This window comes from Neolamprologus brichardi, chromosome 18 (assembly GCF_056152115.1).
Source record: "Neolamprologus brichardi isolate AB-2024 chromosome 18, ASM5615211v1, whole genome shotgun sequence".
NCBI classification, from domain to species: domain Eukaryota; kingdom Metazoa; phylum Chordata; class Actinopteri; order Cichliformes; family Cichlidae; genus Neolamprologus; species Neolamprologus brichardi.
Window position 1 is genome coordinate 21,425,704 of NC_142121.1, and position 22,603 is coordinate 21,448,306.

The 22,603-nt window shown below is 39.3% G+C and overlaps 1 protein-coding gene across 4 annotated transcripts in view; it reads right to left on the reverse strand.

Annotated features, from left to right (window-relative positions):
- The window catches only part of arhgap21b (Rho GTPase activating protein 21b), a 36,283-nt gene that overhangs the window by 11,075 nt on the left and 2,605 nt on the right, over positions 1-22,603 (reverse strand). The window contains exons 3-10 of one of the 4 annotated variants that reach the window (XM_087831243.1): positions 13,662-13,844; positions 13,474-13,495; positions 8,933-9,028; positions 8,354-8,432; positions 8,219-8,273; positions 5,182-5,208; positions 2,267-3,839; positions 81-221 (exon numbers count right to left, since the gene is read on the reverse strand). In XM_087831243.1, the coding sequence (XP_087687369.1) occupies positions 81-221; positions 2,267-3,839; positions 5,182-5,208; positions 8,219-8,273; positions 8,354-8,432; positions 8,933-9,028; positions 13,474-13,495; positions 13,662-13,844 (2,176 nt within the window). Of the gene's footprint in view, positions 1-80; positions 222-2,266; positions 3,840-5,181; positions 6,620-8,218; positions 8,274-8,353; positions 8,433-8,932; positions 9,029-13,473; positions 13,496-13,661; positions 13,845-22,603 lie in introns of those variants that run through there. The other 3 variants (XM_087831241.1, XM_087831240.1, XM_087831242.1) reach the window with 3 other exon arrangements.

The following is a 22,603-nucleotide window of genomic DNA, read 5'->3' on the forward strand; positions in this document are numbered from 1 at the left end:
AAAGTATTTACATTATTAAGTAATTACTTTTTTTTTTTTTTGGGGGGGGGGGGGGAATTTTGATTATTTGTGGCTTTTACCTTGGTCATGTGACAGCTGGCGTCGAATGGGAGGACATGGTGAGCCTTGACCAGAGGGAGCTGTGGATGGCGCAACAGATATAACAGCAGAGGGTGGAATAGGAGCAGCTTCCCGGTCAACGCTGGGGCTGACTGGCTCATCTATGAACACAAAGCATTTAGTGTGAAGACACAGATGCAGATAAACATCATATATATTCTATAATATGATGCGTTTCCAACTTCAGTATCTGTCTGCAAGAATGTAGGACTGCTGCGCTATGACTCACTGATCTGTATTTCAATAACTATGATCTGTGGGATTTAGAAAGTGGGGGGGAAAAAAACGAGGAAAAGAATCACACTTTTTGTGAATCCAATAGCTAACGTGCAGCAACACATCGTCATCTAATGCCTTTTCCTTTTTAGCAGCAAGAAAGAGAAGGAAGTTTTTAATTCTCAAGTACCACCCACTCTTGGCACATCAAGTCTGAAACTACTCAGAGTACAAAGCTGCTCTCGGCAGCCATGGGGCTTTTGGAGCTAAATTTAAAAGCAACTGTTCTAGTTAAAGCCTGAGCCCAACTTTGAAACGGGGCAATGGAAAAAGGATGTCACCATCCCCTTAAAAAGATTACTTCAGCTACTTTGCTAAAGTTGTTTCCATCACTAAATTTAAAGTCTTCCATCCTTTTTAAACATCTGATAAGCTCAACATAGGAGGAAGTAACCCTTCTAATAAACAGCACTCTGCATGCAACAGCTCATACTCCTGACAGACAAGAAGAGGGTGGTTCTAGCTAATCCTAAGCAATTTTCCCAGAGACCCAAAATAATCTGCAGGACCTCCATGATGGAAATTTACTGTTTCCATGATAAATTCTGTCTATTTAAAAAGTCATATTTTTAAATAGATGGAACAAATCTGATAGTTATTCAATAAAATTCACATTTTTAGCAGACTGATACAAGAGGTAACAAAACAGAATAGAAAGTACCAGCTACTACTGTCTAAAGTCAAAATAAGAAACTATATTATTTAAGTAAAGTGAATTTATCCCCTGTTTCAGTCTGAAAACAAATTCCTTATAAGACTGTCTTTGTTATCAGGTATTGGCCATTTCTCTGAAGAACAAAACTCAACAAGCACAAGCAACAGTAAAGCCCAAAACAAATGACGCAAAATCTAACTGCAAATAACAGCTTATCCCCTCTCACCGATCGCCTTTCTACCATTTTCTGTGATTTTTAGAGAGACACACGAAGAGGCAGACAGATGGACAGACAGATCATAATACATAATACATACATAAAGAGAGACAGATGGAGGACACACAAAAAGACCCAGAATGCAGAAAAGAAACAAAGAGAAAAAAAACATTGTAATAACCGTCCCTCAAAAATTTGGGACGGGTCCTCTTAAAAATCAAAAGGTCATCCATCTGCATTTCATCAGTATTGTCTCTAGAAATGTAATAATAGCAATATCCACATTATTCCACAACATTAAACAGAGTGACTGTTCCCTTTATTTATTATTATTATTATTATATTAATGCAAACAATTATATTTTGACCGTTTTAATTCTCATCAGACTTAAATGCCCTTTTTAAAATGGCAGACAGACATAGGCAAAAGCAAAACACTGCAAGAAACCTGACATACACTTGACATGTTCATAGTAAGATAGTTACTTTAGAGATAACAACAATTTAATCATCACAAAATCAATTTTGTGACTATTTAAGTGTAATGTATCCGTTTTGAAGGGAGAACATCCAAGAAAACAATGTATCAGAGAAATTCAATATAATCTAAAAGGCTTAAACCATCCTTCACTCTGCCCTGGTTAAATCAAACATCCCACAAACACACACTAAAAGCCACAAAAACTGATTAATATCATCTTCCCAGGGAGATTAGTTTATCTGTAAACACAGCCTGCATCTCCCCACTGCTATATTTACACACACCGAATCAGATTAACAGTGAAACCATAGGTGTCAGTTAACCTGCAAGCATCGGAGTCAGCTTTCCATCCATCCACCACTTGTGAACTGATTTTTATTAGTGCCTATAGTGCTAATGCTATTCAACCATCTACAGTATTGGTACTACTGGTCTGAACAATGTTACTACGGCCTGCTGTTGTTGCCATGACAACGAGCAGCAGCACAGCAGCAAGGCTTACTACGGATTCTCTTACCGATGAATGGAATGGAGTCCAGAGACTCGTCCAGGTTGCTGGAGCAGGAGGTGTTACACCGTTCCCCAAGGCGGCGCATTTGGATCTCTCGACGTGCATCGTTAGGAAGCCAACACGCCACCACATCGGCTGTGGAGTCACCTCCATCGTCATTGACAGCCAGGATGTAGGAGGGTTGCCGGAGGGGGCTGGGGTTCTTTCCAGATGGAGGCTTCTCCCTTAGAACCACGATACTCTCGGAGGGGCTTTGCCCATTTACTTGACTCTGGGAATCTAAGTGAGGTGGCTTGAGGATGCTAGGCCTCTGGGGCATCTCTTTGGCAGCAGAAGAAGAAGATGATCTGGGTCCTACCAATGCTGCATCGCTGCCTACCTCAACAGGTTGCATGGTTTCAGCCCGCACCCTGCTTTGAAGTTGCTGGAGAGCTTGGCCTGCAGGGCTAACTTTGCCTGAAACTCTTTGGTCAGCGAAAGAATGTTCAACACTTGGACTCTTTGCAAAATGTAAGGGTCTGTCAGAGAGCATGGGTGAAGAGCGAGTTTGAAGAGAATCGTGTCCTTTAGTATACAGAGAAGGGACTGGGGGCCCCCTCATACTGCCACTGTATCCCACAGAAGGCCTGTAGACCATGGCCTGCCTGGGAATGGCTTGCCTACTGAGCCTCGTACCTTGGTCTGCCCTTCCATATACCCCTCTCCTGTCACTGGGCCGGGCCAGCTCTGCAGGGTCCACATAGTCTGTGGATCGGGCCCGGGATTTGTGAACTAGGCCATCTTGGGACACACTTCGAGGGGGCCAATTCCTTGCATTACTAATCCTCTCTGCACTGCTCATGCGATCCTGTGAGGCACTGCGAGGGGCAACTTGAAGGTGGGGTGGAGGTCCTTGGTATGACCGGTCATGGGAAGTACTCCTTCGCCGTATCACCTTAGGACCCCAGTCTCCCCGCATAACGTGATGAGTAGGGCCAAAGCTGGCCTGACCAGCAGCTCGTAAACTGTCCAGCCTCTCCTGGATAGTCCGACTACCATGAGAATGGATCCCTTTGTTGTCAATATACTCCCTGTATGTCTGATAAGTGCGCCAATCAATGCTCTGGTGGTTTCCTGGGTAGTTTGACACCTGAGCTCCATATGGAACCATTCCAGGACCACCGGGATAGACATCTGCCTTTCGAGGTTGAGAATACTGGGCCAGTGACCCAGGCCTCCCCCTAACAAAGGCAGGTTCCATAAATTCCATCCTGTGTGCTGGAACCATGCGCCCCATATGGGCTGTATTATGAGGAACTACCACGGTCCTCACACTGTCATTGCGCATGCACACTGCTGTTTGGCTCTTAGGATACGATGCCAGAGGTGGTGTTGGGGGCACAGTAATCTCCTTACGGTACCCATGGTCTGAAGGTGCTGTTGGCGCTCGGCAGACCTGCCCCACTGAGTCTGTCGGCTGGGCCATGCCCGTAGGCTTACAGTCTACTCTGGGGTAGCATACTGAAGGTGGATCAGGAATGTGACAGGCATTTCCGCTGTAGCTACTGTGGCCACGGAGGTAGGCATCCTGGGAGTAGGCCTAGAAACACAGCAACAGAGAAATGTTTATAACAGATGAGAACAAGTAGCAATTGCAAAGTGTGCATAACACACGTCAGTTTGATACTAGCTACTTACAGAGAAGTCAAGCGTGATATTACAAATGTTACTGCATGTATGTGTGTGGGCAGTGCATGTTGCAGTGTGAGTGAATGCGGAGGCGTTTCAGGCAGTTCAGCTGTGTCAATGCTCTTCATCTGCTCCTTATTTAGAATTCTCATGGTAATAACGTAGGCTAGTACAGTATATAAACCAAAGAAGAAAATCCTTTTTAACTAAAAGAAACTTAATGTTTCCAACACATTATTTTATTTTTAAATGGTACAGTGTGGTGTACTGGTGCTTCTACAACATTACAGCCTGTGTTCTCCAAGCTTGTGGTTACACAACAGCTGTCATTTTTAGTATAAGGAAAAATGTCTCGCCCATCCAAGAAACAAACATTTACCACAAACGCTAACACCAAAAGATAATTGGCAAATGGTGCACAAGCCTACTGAACTTATTTAGCCCCAACAGTGACACTTTCGGTAACACTAGTATATTAATAAGCTTAACCGACTGGTTTATGGGAACAAAATTGATAACATAAAAACTGTCATAAATGGACATAAATGCAGAAAGATAACCAATGTTTCCATTTACCCACCTCAGACTGACAGATTACAGCCTCAGACTGACAACCGGTTCGCTCACAGAGAAACTGCTATATTTACCACCCTGGTTATTATCCAACGTTCGGAAAACCATGCTCCATACAGATGCTAATAAAGTCATTTCTAATAAATACAAACCTAAACATAAAACTTCTTCTAGCACATTAAACTATGTGCTGTTTATCTGGTATACTCAGCATACTGTACATACAGCAAAGCATGAGACCTGTAAAGGTATGAGGACTTTGATCCCAACAGCCTTACAACCTTTCATAAAGCTGTGTGTTTCACAGAAATCACTGACAGACTCAGTTCTTCCCTTTACCGTTCAGAGGTCAATGGCCTTTATCAAACTAATGACATCTGACATGGAGAATGAAGAAGGGGCGAGGCCTTGCTGAGATGCCAGCTGGATGTCTACTGAAGTGTTCAATCTAACAGGTACTGCAGGCACAGTGCATCGCCCATTTCTACAGTCTACACATTTCAATCATGAGCACGGAGCTGAGTATTAAACACTCATGCGAGCCAACTGAAAAGCAATCGTGTAAAACCTGAAGTCAACATCCAGCAGTAACAATGACACACACGCATGACATATGCAAAATGATACAGCAAGCACAACACGTCAACATCAAGAGGCTACCCAGTGTTCAGTTTCCTTACCAGATTAGTAGTCTCCAGAGAAATAGGCTGCCATCACAGCGTGAGAAAACGAGAGCGTTAAGAAATCATGGGAGAGAGGGTGGAAGAGAAAAAGATGCCAGCAGAAGAAAATGCACATGTTGGGAGAAACAAAACAGATTCATCGGGGAGAAAACATGAATCAGCCATAGCTGGGCTTGACATGCTAAAAATATACTAGAGCTGCAGTGGCAGTAGAGAGGGATGAAGAAGGAAAGATGAAGCAGGGGGTTGCCACGTTACGACCTGCCTATGCCAGTCTGTCCTGGGTGAGGTGACAAGAGCAGAAGCTTGCCTCTCATGCTGCTCTCATGTCTTCACGGTTTTATCCATATTCAGCCAGAATATTACGCTAACTGAACAAGGTGCCTCCAGTCTATGTCTCCCTCTCCTTCCCTTTGGTACTGCTCACATGACAGAAGCAGCAGCTGCTGATTATACATTCAGCTGTGATGGTACAGCTCCCCTCCCACTCCATCCTCCTCTCTCTCTCTCCCTTAGCATCAACCTGTTCAAAACACAGGGCAGTCAGCTGATTTTATCTTCTGGTTTCAGCTCATCATTCATCCTGTTCCTTTTATTTCCCTCTCCGCTGTATTTTCTCTGCTTTCACAGTGTGCCGTCCTCTTCCCTTTTCTGCTCCTACAATGCTCAATCCATTTCTTTGCTAAGCAACTGCTGCCTGTCTCCAAGCACTGAGTGTGCTGCCTCCTAAAGTGTAACGTCTTGCTGCCAGCACCTCCAATAATCCTCTTGTTCTTATGGACAGTTCCTATTCGTGCCTACATCAATATATTTTTGCGCGCGCGTGTTTGTGCGCATGTTTGCCATTTGCAACACTGCAACCATGGATTTAACAACACACGTGTTTGAGGCTGAACTGTGTGAATGATTACAGATGGGAAAAATGGAGGCAGGGGGTAAGGAGAACCTATCAGGGAGAAGGGGTGGAGTGACAGTCAATTGGTTACTAGAAAAGAACTGTGGGAGTAGTCAAGGGAATGTGACCAATAATTTATTTCTCTCTGATATTTAGATGATTTGTTAATTCTAGTTGACTCATTAAAATGCTATACATACAATGTAACGTTTTACATAACTTGCCTGTTCTGGGAGAAATGTGAAGCTTGCAGAGAGATGACCATTTGCTAAACAGGATTTTGATATTGCAAAGGTGGATGCCAAAATAAATGATTAATTGAATTAACCATCAAGTTTATTATGAGAATTTAATCTAGCCATAAATGACCCCTAAGGAGTTTTTCTAGGTAACACAGAGAGCCCAGCTCGTTTATTATCTAACTAATGAACAGGATGTCAGATAACAACAACCCCTAGGGAGAGTATTCTTTAGCTATTTGACAAAGCACTTACAGTAATTTGCTATAGATATGAAACAGATGAGTACACTTTCACTTTTGTCTGACTGTGCAAAATGCACAGTAGCTTCAAAGAGCTGCCTGCAGCATGCATGAAAGATTAATGATGAGATCTCAAGTGTTCATAGGTATGAGGACTTATCTCTGCACGTTACATTGTTTTGGGGACATGCAATACTCACAAAGAACAAAGACAAAGGCAATATATGAACCCTAAATATTGAGCTGTGTGATTAGCACACAGGGTTCACACGTTTTTGGGTGAAAAGCTGGAACTACCACCATTTTTGTAATACCTAGATCATTACTAATCAATTTTTCCTCCAATCAAAAACCGTAAAAAGAGACAACCAAAAAAAAAAAAAAAAGAAAAAGCTGGATTGATTGCTAATTAATGTTAATCATTCTCACAAACTAAAATAACAGCAATAACATTACCAAATCATACAGCAACTGATTCCAAAATATAAACTTCAAAATACTGTATTTGTTTACATTTTAACTGGGACTCTCCTGTGTTTAAACCTTCTCATTTTCCTGACTGTTAATCACAAAGTGTTGCCACAACTAAAGGTGGTTTTTAGCTCACAAGCAGGTTGGAGGGAGGACATTAGCTTCCTGTTACCAGTGCCGCTTCATTGACACTGGTAACAGGATAAGCACTGATTAACTACAGCCCTTTGGCCCTTTTAACCAGCAAAAATGCATTGCCTGTGCTACCTATAAATGCAAACTATTCTAACACCGACAAAATACTTTCTATTGCGATCTTAAAAAAAAAAAAAAGAAAGAAAAAAAAAATCTACACCTGATGCATGCATTTTGGCTTTTTTTTAAAGTTATTATTACTACTACTACTACTATTATTTTAGGAACTGGATCCAAAATTGAACCAAACTATCAGTAACCTAATTTTAATGGTTTCATATTTCTTTCCATAATATTTGAACTCAGTTCCCATTTAGCTTCCAGCTAAAATCAGTCCTTTTTAACATTGCATTTTCTGAGAAGTAACAGTATTGCACAACATGCACAGGTTACTGTTGTGGATTTGAAGCATCACTGCCACTTCTTGTAAACCACTTACTCCACTTTTAGTTGTATTACAAACAATAACTTCATTATCTAACTTCTACCTACAAGTAAACAGCTGAGCTGCAGAGAACATTTATCCACAAATGGTTAGAATAAAACTTCTTTTAAAAAACAGTTGATGTCTTTCATTCCTTGGTTTATTTTTAATGTGCATGGTACTTTGTATAAACCCAGATGTATAGATGAAATAAACTCAAAATATATGCGCTATTTAGATTGGCCTGTGTGTCAACAAGTCCATAAGTGTATTTTTTTAATAAAGCTTCCTTTACCGCTCCTTTTGGGCCATTTCAGCAGTTCTGTAAGCAGCACTTCTGGAGGACAGAAAGGGTGCTCTGGCCTGATTAGGAGGCCTAGATAGAAACTCTGATGGGATAAGCTAGCTTGCCTACATCTCATAACTGCTGTCCCGACATGAACACCTTAAACTAGAGCAGCTCTGTCACAGAATAGAAGTTATTACAAGGCTAGAGAAAAGAGAGCACTCTTTCAAAAAAAAATTTTTAAAGCTAATTTTCAAAACAGGATTGCAAAGGAAAACTTACCAGTTGCAGTACATCCTCATCTTTTGGCATCACACAAAGTTCAAGGAAGTCACCACTGCAGGGGAACAAAAGAAGTTTTAAACAGTGCAAGTAAATCAACAAGCATGAAGCACACAAATTCATACTCAGTCTTACCTGTCTTGGATCAAAGATATAACCTCGCAATAAGCTTTCCCAATGATGCTTGCTCCATTCACCTTCACTATTCGATCACCTGATAGAAAACAAAAGCAAAAAGAAAAGGCTTGAGTGACCTCAGTGACAGAATCCTAGGAAAACTTCAAGCTCTTTGTGTGAGGGAAACATGTGCTCATGACAGAAAGTAAAGACTTGAGCACATGACTATGACTTCTTAGTAAGAAAAAAATAACAGTAACATAATGAAAGTTTTCAATAAATGTGGTTGAAGGGTTCCGTATTGACTAAAATCCTTAAAATCATTAGGGTACCTGGCAGAAAGCAGCAGGCCTGGCTTATGTTGTGCATAACAGCAAAAGGAATGTCAAGACAACTTAAAACTGCACTCCTTGCATTTTTGCCCCTATGCTTTCAGTAGGACAATATCATAGAGGAAGTTGCAGACTCTGTGTTACTGTAATATGCCTGTTCTGTTGTAATGCTGTGACTTCCAAGAAACTACACCCCCATGAACAACCTCTTTTTGGTAGTTTTTGATAAATAATGATGACTGGCTGACATTTGACAGATCATTACCTGTGCAAAGTCCAGCGCCATGAGCAGGGCCACCTTCCTTGACCTGCTTCACAAAAATAGTGTCCATTGGTTCCAGTCTATTTCGCTGCCTTCCTGCTGATAGTAGAGAACAGAGTACACTTATTTATAAACCATATGCAATACAAACACATGAAAACATATCAAATGTATTACAGGGTAGTTCCGAAAATTTACTCTTAATGAGGTTTCCAACTTCATAACAGAGAAAATCCTGACAAAGAAAATATTTATAAAACCTTCAGAGAAGAAAATCCTAAATGTTTAGTAAAAATTACAACAATTTCTTACCAAAGTACAAGCAGACCTATGATGTAGATTCATTTTTTAACCTTTGCCCTTTTTTCACAACTAAATCTAAAAATTTGGAAAAACAAAAAACAAAAACAAAAAAAACCCCAAGCTGACACCAAGCTTGCTTTATAAATTGTCACATATGAGAAAAACAGAGAGGTTTGTCGCAAGCTTTGGAAGGATGCAAACCAACATTATTCCTGGATAGTAAGCTGTGGTCTGTCCAATTCTTTTTCAGTTTTAAATAGACATGGTCATTAACTGATTGAGAGAGGGAGAAAAAAAAATTAAACAGGGAAGGGGAGCTTTGTGATTTTAGGGACAGTGATAAAAGAGAAAGAAACCCGTTTGGTCATGCAGCTCCTGTCTCCTAGCAGCTGCAGAGCCATAGAAAAGAGGAAGAAGAAAAAAAAAAAAGGGGGGGGGGGGGGGGTGATACTAAAACTAAGACGAAGTAGAGTGACAGTGTGTTCAGCTGCCTCAACTCCCACTCTTTCCTTATAAACTGAGCAAAAGCTCTGGGCACAGCCAAAGAGTGCCCCAATCGTTAACATTCTGCTAGTGGGTCATCCCAAACTAGAGCAGACAGAAAAGCCAGCATGAGAGCAGGCGTGATAGTATTAAAATACTCCACATTTGTTGTTGTTTAGAAATTCAGACAAGATCTTGTAAGACACCTAACGATCATGCCACTGACAGGCCGATAAAGCTAATTATTTTTACACCAGGCCAACCTCAAAATTTATTTATTTTTTTTCTCCCCCTCCTTTCCACACACCCGTAATTACTCATGCAGAATTACATCCTGGGGACATTATGTAATATAGTACAAGAGTCCCATACTGCTACACCAAAAAGAGATGCTCCATCTGGTGGTATTCTGAGAAGTTGCAAGTCCTAATTTCTTCAATGAAGCCATCTAGAAATGCCACTAAGAACATCTAGATGCATGTTGGGAGTTGCACTGAATAAGAGACAGACTAAAACAAATGGCAGTATTAATGTCACCAAGGTATAATAGCTCACACATAAGCTTAGCACTTCACTAATCCCATTGGCGCCAAACCATTTCCTGTACATAACCAGCATTTTGAGAAATACGTGTTTGTTTGCTTTATCCAAACGTGGACGTGCAGATAAAGATTAAATTCATTTCTCAATGTTCGGCACAGATACACAAAAACAAATGCACATGCCAAAAAAGTTTGAGTGTTCCTTTAAAAACCTTTCCAAGAAAATGGAAAAAAAGGAACAGGTTTGGATTGCTCCAGGAAAACTCAAGAGACGTTTGTGCCTACAGCTGACTCATATTTATCTATGTAGATTTCACCGTTATGTTAATGAAGACTATTAAAATATAGTGCAAAATAATTTCTAGGCAAAAACTGAATAACCCACCATAAATTAGCTTCATGGTTAAAAACAAATATTAATGCCTGTCCCCCATAAGCAGTTTTTAAAAAGACAGAGCTGTGAATGAGGTAAAAGGCAGCAATTATCAGATCACTGGTGAACCCAAATGTGACCCGAGTCATGACAGAGCATCTTTGTCTTGGGAAGAAGCGGACTCTTGTACAATTTGTGAATGGATGGTGATGTGGCACTGTGCACACCATAACCACAGCACATCCATAACTCTGATTCTTTTTTTCTTTTCTTTTTTTTTCTTTTGTGTGTGTGGGGGGGGGGGGCTTGTTGGTTTTAAGTAAATTCACATTTCTGTCTTCAGAATAACAACTAGCCTTCATCTGAATGACCAGTTATGTCAACAGCAAATTAGGGTGGATGCAGTGTTTTTAAGACTCACTGAGGTCTAATTACCAAATAACCCAAAACCCGATTTTCAGGCACAAAACTATGTTTATTAAACGGTTTAGACATGTTGGGGATTGTCCTAAAGGTCATTTTCTTTTTCGGATAGTTCACATATACCAATTCTCTTGTTTGTTTTTTAACATCCTTGTATGAGTTTCTATTAACTTTAACATTTAACCTGGATGTGGTGAAGGCTAGCAGCAATAAGACAGCCACCCTTAAACATAAGTCTGTTGCTGTAATTTGCTGTTTTCATCCATATCCATTAAGGTCAAGTTCCTTAAATGACTTAAAAACCTTTGAGAAAACTCTTTATGATTCGTTTTACATTATTAGTGTTTCCATCACCTTTTCATGTGAAGGTCATCTATGCAATGAAGCTCTTTCTATAAGTAACTTCATCCAATTCTTCCCACATCAATTTGCTTCCTACTGTTGCCCTGGCAGATTTTTTTGCAAAAATACACAAAACTGATGGGACCATTTGCACAATAATAAAACTGAGTTGCACTGTAAATAAACCTATAGAATACTGCTTTGGAGTATTTTAATTCTGAATAGAGAAGTACACGTCAAAAACTGATTCATAACAACAACAAAAAAGAGGTACGACAGTGCAGCTTTATCCTCCACGTTTTGGGGAGGCAGCATGTTTGTTTGCTTGCTGACTCAGACTGGACTGAAAAGCCCTCAGGTTGGCTTTTTTCTTGCTGCCTGTGAGCCCCTGTGAGGAGCATTATAAAACTACCGGGATTCTTTAATATTCTCCGGCTTACCTGATCCAAAGCAGCAAAGCCCTGGGCAGAGCGCTGGGCTTCTAAAGTGTTTCAATTTTTTGGGGTGAAACAAAAATAATATACTTTAATGGCACCTTGCTTTCCTGTAATGAGGTTTTACATCTGAACAATAAGCAAGCTCAATATCTTCTGTATAAAGTATCAGAAAGTGTTCATAATAGTTTTATTAGAATAAACACCTAAGAGATTAGCTTGGAAAGACAGGTCTGATTTAAATAGTAAAGTGTTACAGCTTGAAATTTCTATTTGGCCTAACTTGTTGAACTGTGAAGGGAAAAAAATACCCAGAGGTGATTTTCCTTTTTAAAAAGACCAACACTCTTAAAGATGGCCACTAAAGACATTCTTCAGAAATGTAGAAAAATATTAGACTTTGTTCATATTAACCACTACACACCAACACTTAACAACTTTAGATCATGATTTTCCGAGGACTTTATGGGGCTTTCCATTTTGTAAGAAAACAAAACGATTACTTGTACATTTAATAAATAACTTCAACATGTGCAAGCAAATTTACATGGCTACTTTCCAGCACATTTTTTGCTCTGCCGTGATTATAAGTGTCTCATAGATTTACTGACACCCACAAAAATAAGTTGAGCAGATGGACCAACGTTCCTATTCAAAATCATGGGAGCAAAATTTAAATGAAATCCATTCTAGCCCAACAGGTACAAGTACATGCTCGGTGTCCATTGAAGAATGACAACATAACATTGTTTGAAAGATCTGAAAATACTTTCCTGCAGTTTCCGTAATTGAATCTAGACATTTTCAGTCTCACTTGACGAAAACTCAAGGACAGTACATTTCCTCAACACTGGCCTAAATCCCAAAAAAAATACTTACAAACAAATAAACCTTACAGGCACTTTTCTAATTTCTCTTCTTCTCTACTTTCTGTTTCACTATATCACACTTTAAACAAAGCATGTGACGTATTGGTAACTTCAGGCTACTCCGGTTACTCCGGTCACATAACGAAAAGGTAAAAAACAGTAATGGATTGACATATGTCTGCCATAGACAGGGTGTGAATATTTAGAACGAAGAAACCAAACCACAAAACTCACTGTCAAACACAGCTTGTTGAAAATTGAGACCATCTCTTTCTAAGGGCATGAAAAAGGCTGAAAAGCAGCCAGAACAAAATGTGTAGTGAGGAGGGTCAGAGAAGGACAGAAAGAGGTGGTGCTAAACAAACTTTTCACAGGAACTACATTGTACCCACTGCACTCTATGTACACATAAAAAAGGAAAATCTTGGTGTATTTTACTGCATATAGTAACTATCTTTACATAATATAGTATTTTGGATTTTTTTTTTTAATTACCAGTCTGTTCTTCTTATTTATTTTTTTCTACTTTTGTATTGTTTTCTAATACATCTCTAATTCACCTCTTCCTTTTCCTTTTGTCCCTTGTGCTGCAGTAACAAGTGAATTTCCACAGTGTGGGATTAAATAAAGTCTGTCTACTCACTACATTAGAAAACAAACAAAAAAAAGAAGAAGAAAAAAGAGCTGAAGGGTGGATGCAATTCAGATGAACTGCTCTGATTCAGCAGTACTGAAAGGTAGGAATAAAAAGAAACAGCTGAATTTTTCTGCTTACCTCTGCGGCCATGATCTTCCTCCTGTAAAAGCACAGAAATCCTCAAGTGACTTTGCTGCTCATTGTCAGAGTCTTTTCAGTACTAGGCTTTTTGCTGACTTAATGCTATCTTATGTGATAAGAGACAAACAATACTCAGGTTAATAAAACTCATGAAAGTTTCTGAAATGTGAAATCCTGAAATCTACCGGAAAGTAGTGCAGCGTTGACTCCGGCGGGTACACAATGAAGTGTCGAAGGGTGAAGCCGAAGCCTTGGGATGTGCGATGCAAACGCACAGTTTTCGGCCTCGGCCATGAGAATGGCTCGTCATCTGTTGGGTACGGCGCTGCGGCCGAATCAGCCAAGCTCCTCCACTCTGGAGTGTCACTCTGAACAAAGAAAGTTTTAAGAAGCAATTAAAAACAAAAAGGAAGCATCTTTTTCTAAAGAAGATTTAAAATAGTTCTGATTAAAAAAAAATGTAGCTACATAATCTAGGAATGGGCACAAATAAAAAGATAAAGTTAAAAAACTGTTTAGACACAGAACTATATCATATGTAAAAGCCACCACAAATTCCCACATCAACAAACATCCTTTTCAGAGGAATTACTGTGCATTAGCACAGGGTCATTCATTTCAGCTTAACATAGTGTAGAGGAGAATGGGTTTATGAAAAACATTAGTGGTTGCCCAGTGTTTACCATCAAGTCATTTCAGAGTATCCCATTTACACAGCTGGAGTATAGCGTGTCAGGCTTTAGACATCACTCCTGTGTTTACTGACTATTTATAGCTTCACACCTCTGTGGTATCGTGTTTGTAGCAACGCCTCCTTTACACAGAACTCCTCCTTTCAAATATGCACTACTATTTCAGTTTGCAAACACTTTTTGGGCCATCTCTCATTAGTCTTTGAAGGATGGCCCAAAAAAATAAATACAATTAAAATCTACAGTGTCGTTAAATGACGCAAGCCTGTTACTTTCACATCACTGCACGTTTTACTGTTTGTGTTTGCAATAAAGGCAGCATCTGCTGTGTAAAACACAATGTAAATACGGATAAATTATTTATTAGTTTGTTCAGCAAGTCCACAAATGTCTTTATGGCTTTCACTTTCAATGGTATATTATCAAGTATCTTGCCTAATAAATCATCCCCCAGTTAATGCAAGCCTTAGATGGTTTTGTAATCACTTATTTTCCTCATATTTGTCAAACTGTGAAGACAGGATGCACAAACACAAGAAGCATGTGCTTTTATTCTCACTGTCTTGAGAATGTATATGCAAAATACATTGGACTTTTTCCTTGAAATTGTCTTAAAGAATAAATACAAACATAAAAAAGCACATCAGATATAAACATATCAAATATATAGCAAATATAAATAAAACACTTCGACAATAATGATTTTAAAAGCACAAAAAGAGCTTAACACTTTGATTAAAATCCATAAGCTCACACTTTTTGAAAATTTCCAAGTGAAAATAACAACTTCGTCATATAATTAACAGCTGGTTTCTGTCACTTAACATAACAGCTTATAAATCTGTCCTACATAACCTCTTTTTTTCCTTTTTTTTTTTAAACTGACCTCAAGCCAGTGTTTATATCAATCCTGTCATTCTCCACTATAACTTTCAGAACACCTCTATCCAATCAGCCTTGAAAAGTCTCAATAAACATAAATAAATCAATCAAATGTCCTCATCCTGTCTCAAATAAACCCTCCCCCTCCCCACTGAAGCACAGACTTTCCCCAACAATGTGAAGAATTTGATGAGCTTGCATTCAGGCCATCTCTGCTTGGGCCGAAATGTTAAACAAAATGTCAGAAAACTGGGAGGAATTACATCCATTTTCGAACAACCCATGAAAAGAATTTGAAAGAATTTGCTTGTACACATTAAAAAAACAAACAAACAAAACTTGTTTTTGTTTGTTTTAAGCAAAACCAAACAGCTGTTGCACACAGTGATGAACGGACAAAACAAACATTTCAAAAAACAGTTTGTCAGCACAGACCTAAAACTTTCCAACTTTCCACGCAACTGCTCTTGAGTACTTCGCAGACTGAACAGACTGTCTCACACTCATTGACTCTTCTCAAATGTTATGCATGCCTGAAGGTGTATACCAAGTTATGGCATGTTACACTGTGCTCTCTACAGCCTTCTTAACAGTCTTATTTGGCCACTTTGTCCCTTTCAGCAATATATTGGTCAAACTATTTGAAATATTTTACTTCAAGCAACATCACAAGCTCTCCAGGGCACATAAAGGTTTCAAATGTACACAGGATAAGAAACCAGAGCACTAATAGCTGGCTGGGAAACAGAGCTACAGGTGCAGCTGACACCCATGTGTTTTGATTAAACCAGCAGAACAGGTTTTCCTTTGAATGAGCTTTGGCTGTACTGTGATACCAGCACTTCCACATTAAAGTCTGTGTCTGTATGAGCTCTAGTTGTATTAAATGTGTACACAGACGACTGTTTCTGGTGATAGGACTGGATGTTTGAAATGCCTGCACTGCTGCCCTTGTGTCTCCAGGGCAAGTCAGCCTCAGTTTACTGGATCAGATTTAGCAACCAGTCCAGAGAACAATTTCCCAACCTTTGATCTTTAGACATGGTCTGGCCATGCAGTGTTATCATTGCCACTCGCATAGTTATTAATGATGTGACATTCCAGTAAATTCTAGATAGGCATTTCCCTCACTTAATTTAAAAATACAAAACAACAAACAACAAAAATGGGTATTGTTGGGGAGGAGTTGTATCAACCTGACAGACCAGGTTGATACCACTTTTAAACAACTGTGAGAAGAGGTCAAAGGGGAAGCAACATAAAAGAAAATCATGACTTGTGAAAAAGGGGCTACAAAGAAAAGCACATGAAAGGAACGTCCACATCAAAATATGACACACCTCTCTTTCCTGCCCACAAATGAATGCCTCTCACCTATTTATGAATCACTAGAATGCCAGACTGTTTGCACTGGGTGAGGCAGTTTGGAGAAGGTTTGAGAAGGCATTTGCTAATCTGGTGGACGTCTGTTGGAAATTAAAAGTGACCAGACCCGCATCTCAAGGAGCACAGATTTCAATCCCAGGTCCCAACAAACAAAGCTAACTGTCAACTAATTTGGGATTTTAGCAACACAGCGTCTTTTACTCTATGATACAGAACAACAATAAAGCTTATATCCCGTGGTGTCTCTAGTGAACATTGAAATTTTGCTGCGGTAAATAATCACCAGAGCAGCAAATATCAAATATTTAGAGGTTTTAGAAAATTACAAAGTAATTTTAAAGAGTTCCTTTTTTATTCTGAATGAAGAGTCTAAAAGTCAAAGACAGCCTGGGAAGCTGGAAGTACTAAGACAAATGCAGTATTTGAGTTTTTAATGGTAGTTTTTCAATATGTTTGAGCTAATAACTGCTTGATCCAGCAACACTGTCTGCACGCAGACCAAGCTAAATGTGAAGACTTGTTGCTCATCGAAACCAAAACTAATAAATAAATAATCATCATGGGCAGGTGCACACTGGTCAGCTTAGATTATTACTATTTCAGTATAAACCAAGGTTAATTTACAAACACTAACCATTTACATGGCAGTCAGTCAATCTAGAGACTGCCTTATATGGATTTTTTAAAAAGTCTTCCTACCTAAACATGCCATTGAAATTCCTGCTATACCTGAATACAACAAATCCACATTTGCAACAGAACAAGAAGAACAAAGGTAAGCATGACTGATAGTATCTGACATCCGTGTTCCTCATCCTTTGTAAAAGCTCATTTTTTTCCTCAGTTTCCTCAGATGCTTTTGTTTTTATATTAAGGGAAATATTAATATTACTGCTCTATAAAGTAAAACCTAACCCAGTTCCATATATTGATCCCAAATGTTGACTAAATCTTTAGTAAGAACCACTAAAATTATCAATTAAAAAAAAAGAGCGGTAAGAAAGACTGACACAGATAAGATTACAGTAGACACAATGCATCTACAAGAAGACAGACCCACCATCATTCTTCTACTTTCTCCATGTTCCTTGCATCTGTACGTTGTTGAGTCCTACCATTTAAATGCTTCCCTGGGTAAAGAATGGCCACATAATTAAATAATGTGACAGTGGCAACAGTAACACTACTGCAGTGCATGAGCATTTAAAACACCAGCACCCTGTGACGTTGACTCTGAATGGGTCGGTTGTAAGGAGTTCAGTTAGTGCATCACATTGATACCTTGTTTATGTTAACGTTTGTACGGTAACGTTTGTGTTAGCTTACCTGTCGGAAATTTCTCAGGATCACGCTTGCAAAAGGGAACACCTTTTTAGTTCTGCTAGCTAATGAGTGAAATGCGATAGTAAACCAATACACTGTCAGTTAAACAGCACAACTGGCATTGAACACTAAACCATATAGCGAAACTATGACATGCAACCAAATTTGTGATTAGTAACGTTTTTTTGTTTGTTTTTTAATTCTGTTTTGTTCTGTTTTACTTGTATTAATCAAAGGCGTGTAGCTGAGTTTGTCCTGTAAAGACAAACTCAGCCACATGACTTCAGCCACTCTGTCAAATGGCTGAAGTCATAACAGAGCGCATCTTTAGCATGGTTATTACCAGCTGGGAACATCATCTCACTCCACAGCATGTACACTGCAATTGTGAATTCATAAACTGAACTGAATCATCTGTGAACTTTGCAAACTTGTTATTTTGGACTGAAAAAAAAAAGTTTTTTTTATTGAATTTGAAGCTTTATTTTAACTTATCGACAGAAGCAATTTTTAGTTTCCTAATTACACACTTTAAAATGAAAAAATACTACTACCACTTTAATTTTTATTACGTAATTTTTTTTTATTTACTTCATTTTTATTCTGACGGCCCTATTGAGTATTGATAAAAATACACATGTGATTATTTTCAAATTCATTTGTTTCCTGGGTCAACAGGGTGATATTCACAAGTGGGCAGAATTGAGCAGGTGAGGTACTGGAGCCTAAAACAGGAGGTTTGCCCCGAGGAAGCGAAGATAAGAGTTTTTGAAAAAATTATTGACTAATCAAATAATCAAAGACAAACTGGCAGATTAGTCGACTACATTGAGAATCTTTAGTTGCAGCCCTAATATTAAGTATGGATCGCACCATACAAGAGCACTGAGATGCCCTAACATATCAAAGACCATACCTTGTCTTAATGCACAGACAAAATAAGTGTCCTCAGAAGTAAATGTTCTTTGACAAATGACACAGGGGTACATACACTGTTTCAAGTATGCTGAATCCAAAGAACAGGTGGTTATCCCCCAGGAGTTTTTATGGTGACTACACCATTGGTGCCCCTACCACAGAGATTAGAGAGCAGTTTTCACATAAAAAACTGATATACAACAACATAACAAGTGGAATTCCAACTTGTCCTTTGTTAACAAATCTTATGAAACCACACTGCGAGGCCTGTATGTCTGAAAGCCTCTGCTGACATCACCAAATCAGACATTACATGCACCACATGACATCAGCTTTAAAACACTGTACAATCACATAACCTTAAAATGTGAGGAAACATAGTTCTCTGTGGGCTGCTAAATTCTACACCACATCCCATCCAAACCAAGCACTTAGCTGTGAAAAGCCTAAGATAATGATACAGAGAGCCACTGGTGAGCACTGGGCGTTCCAGCCTTGTACTGCAGGACAAGGTTAGAAGAAGTATCATTACTCAGTCTACAGTCTACACAGACACGTGGTGCATTTTCTGCACGCCACACTTCTACTTGTAACATATGGATGAGAAGGAAATGACTGAATGCCATTTATGTGGGATTTTTTTTTCTGTATGCTGACACAGATCTGATGTGGTTTGAAAAAAAATTACCTTTTTCAAGCTTCGTTCAGTACAGTATTTCCCCAAAAAATTTTAAAGTAAAAAAACAAACAAAAAACAAGTTTGCAGCCCACATCTCACAGTTTTAAATCAATTAATGACAATAAAAGAAAAGATCTACACTAAATTTTACTTAAACAGAGGTGCAAATCATCAGCGAAACCGTTCTCTGTACTTCCTTAGGCTACCTCCACACTAATGCATTTTTGTTTGAAAACGCATCGTTTTCTCTCCGTTTTGGCCTCCCGTCCACACTGAGACGGCGCTTTCCCCAAGGAAAAACGCAGCGTTTTGAAAACACTCTTGAAACGCATACATTTCAAAACGGAGCTGTCCCGTTGCATTGCGGACACTCGAAAACGCAGACTTTCTAAAACGATGACGCATTTTAGTCATGTGATGCAGTCATGTGACCAATTAAACAAAGATAGCAGAGGGCATTATACAGCAGTTGTTTTGACTGCTCTCAATTTTGACAGCCCTAAAAAAGATTAATATCAGTTTGTACATGCTCCAGATAGCTTTTCTTCAAATTCTTTAATTCTCACTCGCTTTTGCAAAAGCGCAGGACTGGAACGTAAGCGTTTTTGGCCGTTTCAATGTGGACGCACAACTCTGTGAAAACGACTGAAAACGCTAGTGTGGACGCGGAGCGTTTTCAGACGAAAACGCCGTTTTCACATCTATCTGGGCTAGTGTGGACGTAGTCTTAGTGTCACATAAAACTCAAATGGCATTCCTTCAGGCCGAGGTGTACTCCATTACTAGCACACATTTGACTTCTGGTTTGTTGAGCAGTAATTTGATCTCTGTTGTTTTAAAATGTGGAAATGCCATCTCACCTTGGCACCTGATACCCCCTCTCACTCACAGCAGTGATCATCATCTTTCCTTCACCTCTCACTGTTGTCAGTTTAGCTACTTTATCAGTATAATTAGTCACCTCTCATAGAAATCTCTCTAGGAATCTTTTATAAACAAAAACAACTAAAAACCAAACGAGTAACTTTTGGGACAAGCCATCTCCTGTACCGCTGTCAGAGATCCTACTCGCCTGTTGCAAGAACACGTCTATCTGAATCTACTCTGCTCAGTCAGCAGCAGAGAGCACCACCTGTGAAAGAGGGGTTTTTTTGGAGCCACATAGAAGTTTTGCACAATGTGAAAAGGGGGAGAGAGAGAGAGAGAGAGAGAAAAAAAACAAACAAGACATACTGTTGGTTTCTCTTTGAGTGATAATTAAAAATAAAAAAAATATATACCCCCCACTCAAAAAAAGGGAAAAAAAAAAAAATCACGGCACATCCAGTGTCTTATCTCATTGTCTTATAAAGCTTAATATCCTCATTAGTCCACACTGTGCTGGTCGAACGTGCCAGGGTTAACAACTTTTCTGAAAGACATCCTTTATGAGTTTGTCATACAATGCTGCTGTTATAAACATTCAAGCTGGTAAATAAACAGTCTTGCTCAGTAGCTGTAAGCCCACCCCTTGGTTGTAATTTTGAACATACTTTCTGTTGATCGTTACTGAAACCCCAGAGGGCATGGAGAAGCCTCTTTGCATACACGAAAGACTAGCAGTGAATTATTTAAAAAAAGAAAAAAAAAATTTTCAAAAAAGCTCAGCACCAAGGTGTTGTAGTGATACTTCAGTTCTCTGCAGGATCATTTGCTTTCATTTTTCATTCTCCTCAATGGGTGAAATTACTGATGCCACTTGTTTTCTGAGCAGACATGTCAAAAACACTGGCATTATCTCACAAATTTTACTAGAAATACAAGCTGCTGAAAACGAATAACATGTTAACATATTTGATAGAACTGCCCATATTTTAGGTTTTGGACCAAAAACACTTGGACATGTGTAACGGGCATTTTGCTTTCAAGAAAACTGATTTAGTGAGCAGTTGTTAAAAAGGAAAAAGGAAAATATCCCCTCTTATTGGATTTGTCTGTAACCATCTGTAATCTTTCTTAGTTGTTTGAACAAGACACAGAGCATGTCACACAGTTTTCCATGTGTAGACATAGATGTTTTACAACACAGTGAGGAAAAACTGAATCACACAGCCCATCTCTTATGTTCTCCCGTGAGACGCTGCAGACACAATCATAACGCAACAGGAAGTAACAGACGACTTCTATCCAATTGAAGGTCAATTTTCCCTTCCGATTGCCATCAGTTAACCATACGATGCCTGCGCAGACGGTTCTGTAAAAAGGCAGCAAGCCTAAATCAGATAAACACTGAGCTTTAATGAAGCCAGGGTTGTGGTGACAGGGGAAGTCTGTTTGTCAATGGTCTCCTACGGTGCTAAATATGGATCATGCTTCATCATCCAAAACAATAATCCAGTTCCAACCACTCATTTCTGTTGTTCTACTAGAGAATGAAAAGCTGGAATTATCCATCGTGAAAAAGGCATTCATCATACAGAAGCTGTAGGGGGGAAAACCCATACAATAGAGTTTGATTTAGTAAACACCATAGGCCAATATAGAAATTCCTAAAACACACATAATCACACAACAGCACACTCATCAGCACTAAGCAGCACTGTGCCGCTAAATGAATGTCTGAAATCCAAGCAGAGGAAGGGCTGTCTGCTATTTGGATTCAGCTGCAATGTCTGAATACCACGCACTATTCAGCTGATAAAGCAGACAGACACTCCAGTGTGGAGGAGGATAATGCCACCAATCAAACTCTTGATTCAAATAACAGATATTTTTCCTCCATTTTTAAGCGTCTGCTTCACAGTATTCACTATAAACACTTTCCACATGTCTAATAGTAATAAAGGATGAGAAAACTTTAAAAGAACAGGACTGACTAGTAAAGAATTAAGCAAGGGTGGGTGAGAAAGACTTTTCCCCCACCCCCAGATCCAGCTCCCGTCCCCCTGATGTAATCCCAAGAACACCAACAGTGACATGCTTTCTCTAAATTAATATACAAGTCTTGTATCAAAATGATTTTCCTGATTCCCAACGACTGCAGCCATTGCACGCTCTTTTAAGATACTAAGAGAAAGTGAAAATCCGCCTAGGAAAATTCTTAGGTCATTAATTAAATCCAGTGTCATCATTTCCAGAAAATCCCTGAACCAGAGACTCCAGGGGGTTTCCGGCTCAAAATTAGCACATGAATTGGTTTGTGTGGTAGTCTTATTAGAGGGAGTGCTAAAAAGGAGGATTTCCTCTCACGGCACTATGCTGTGGCTTT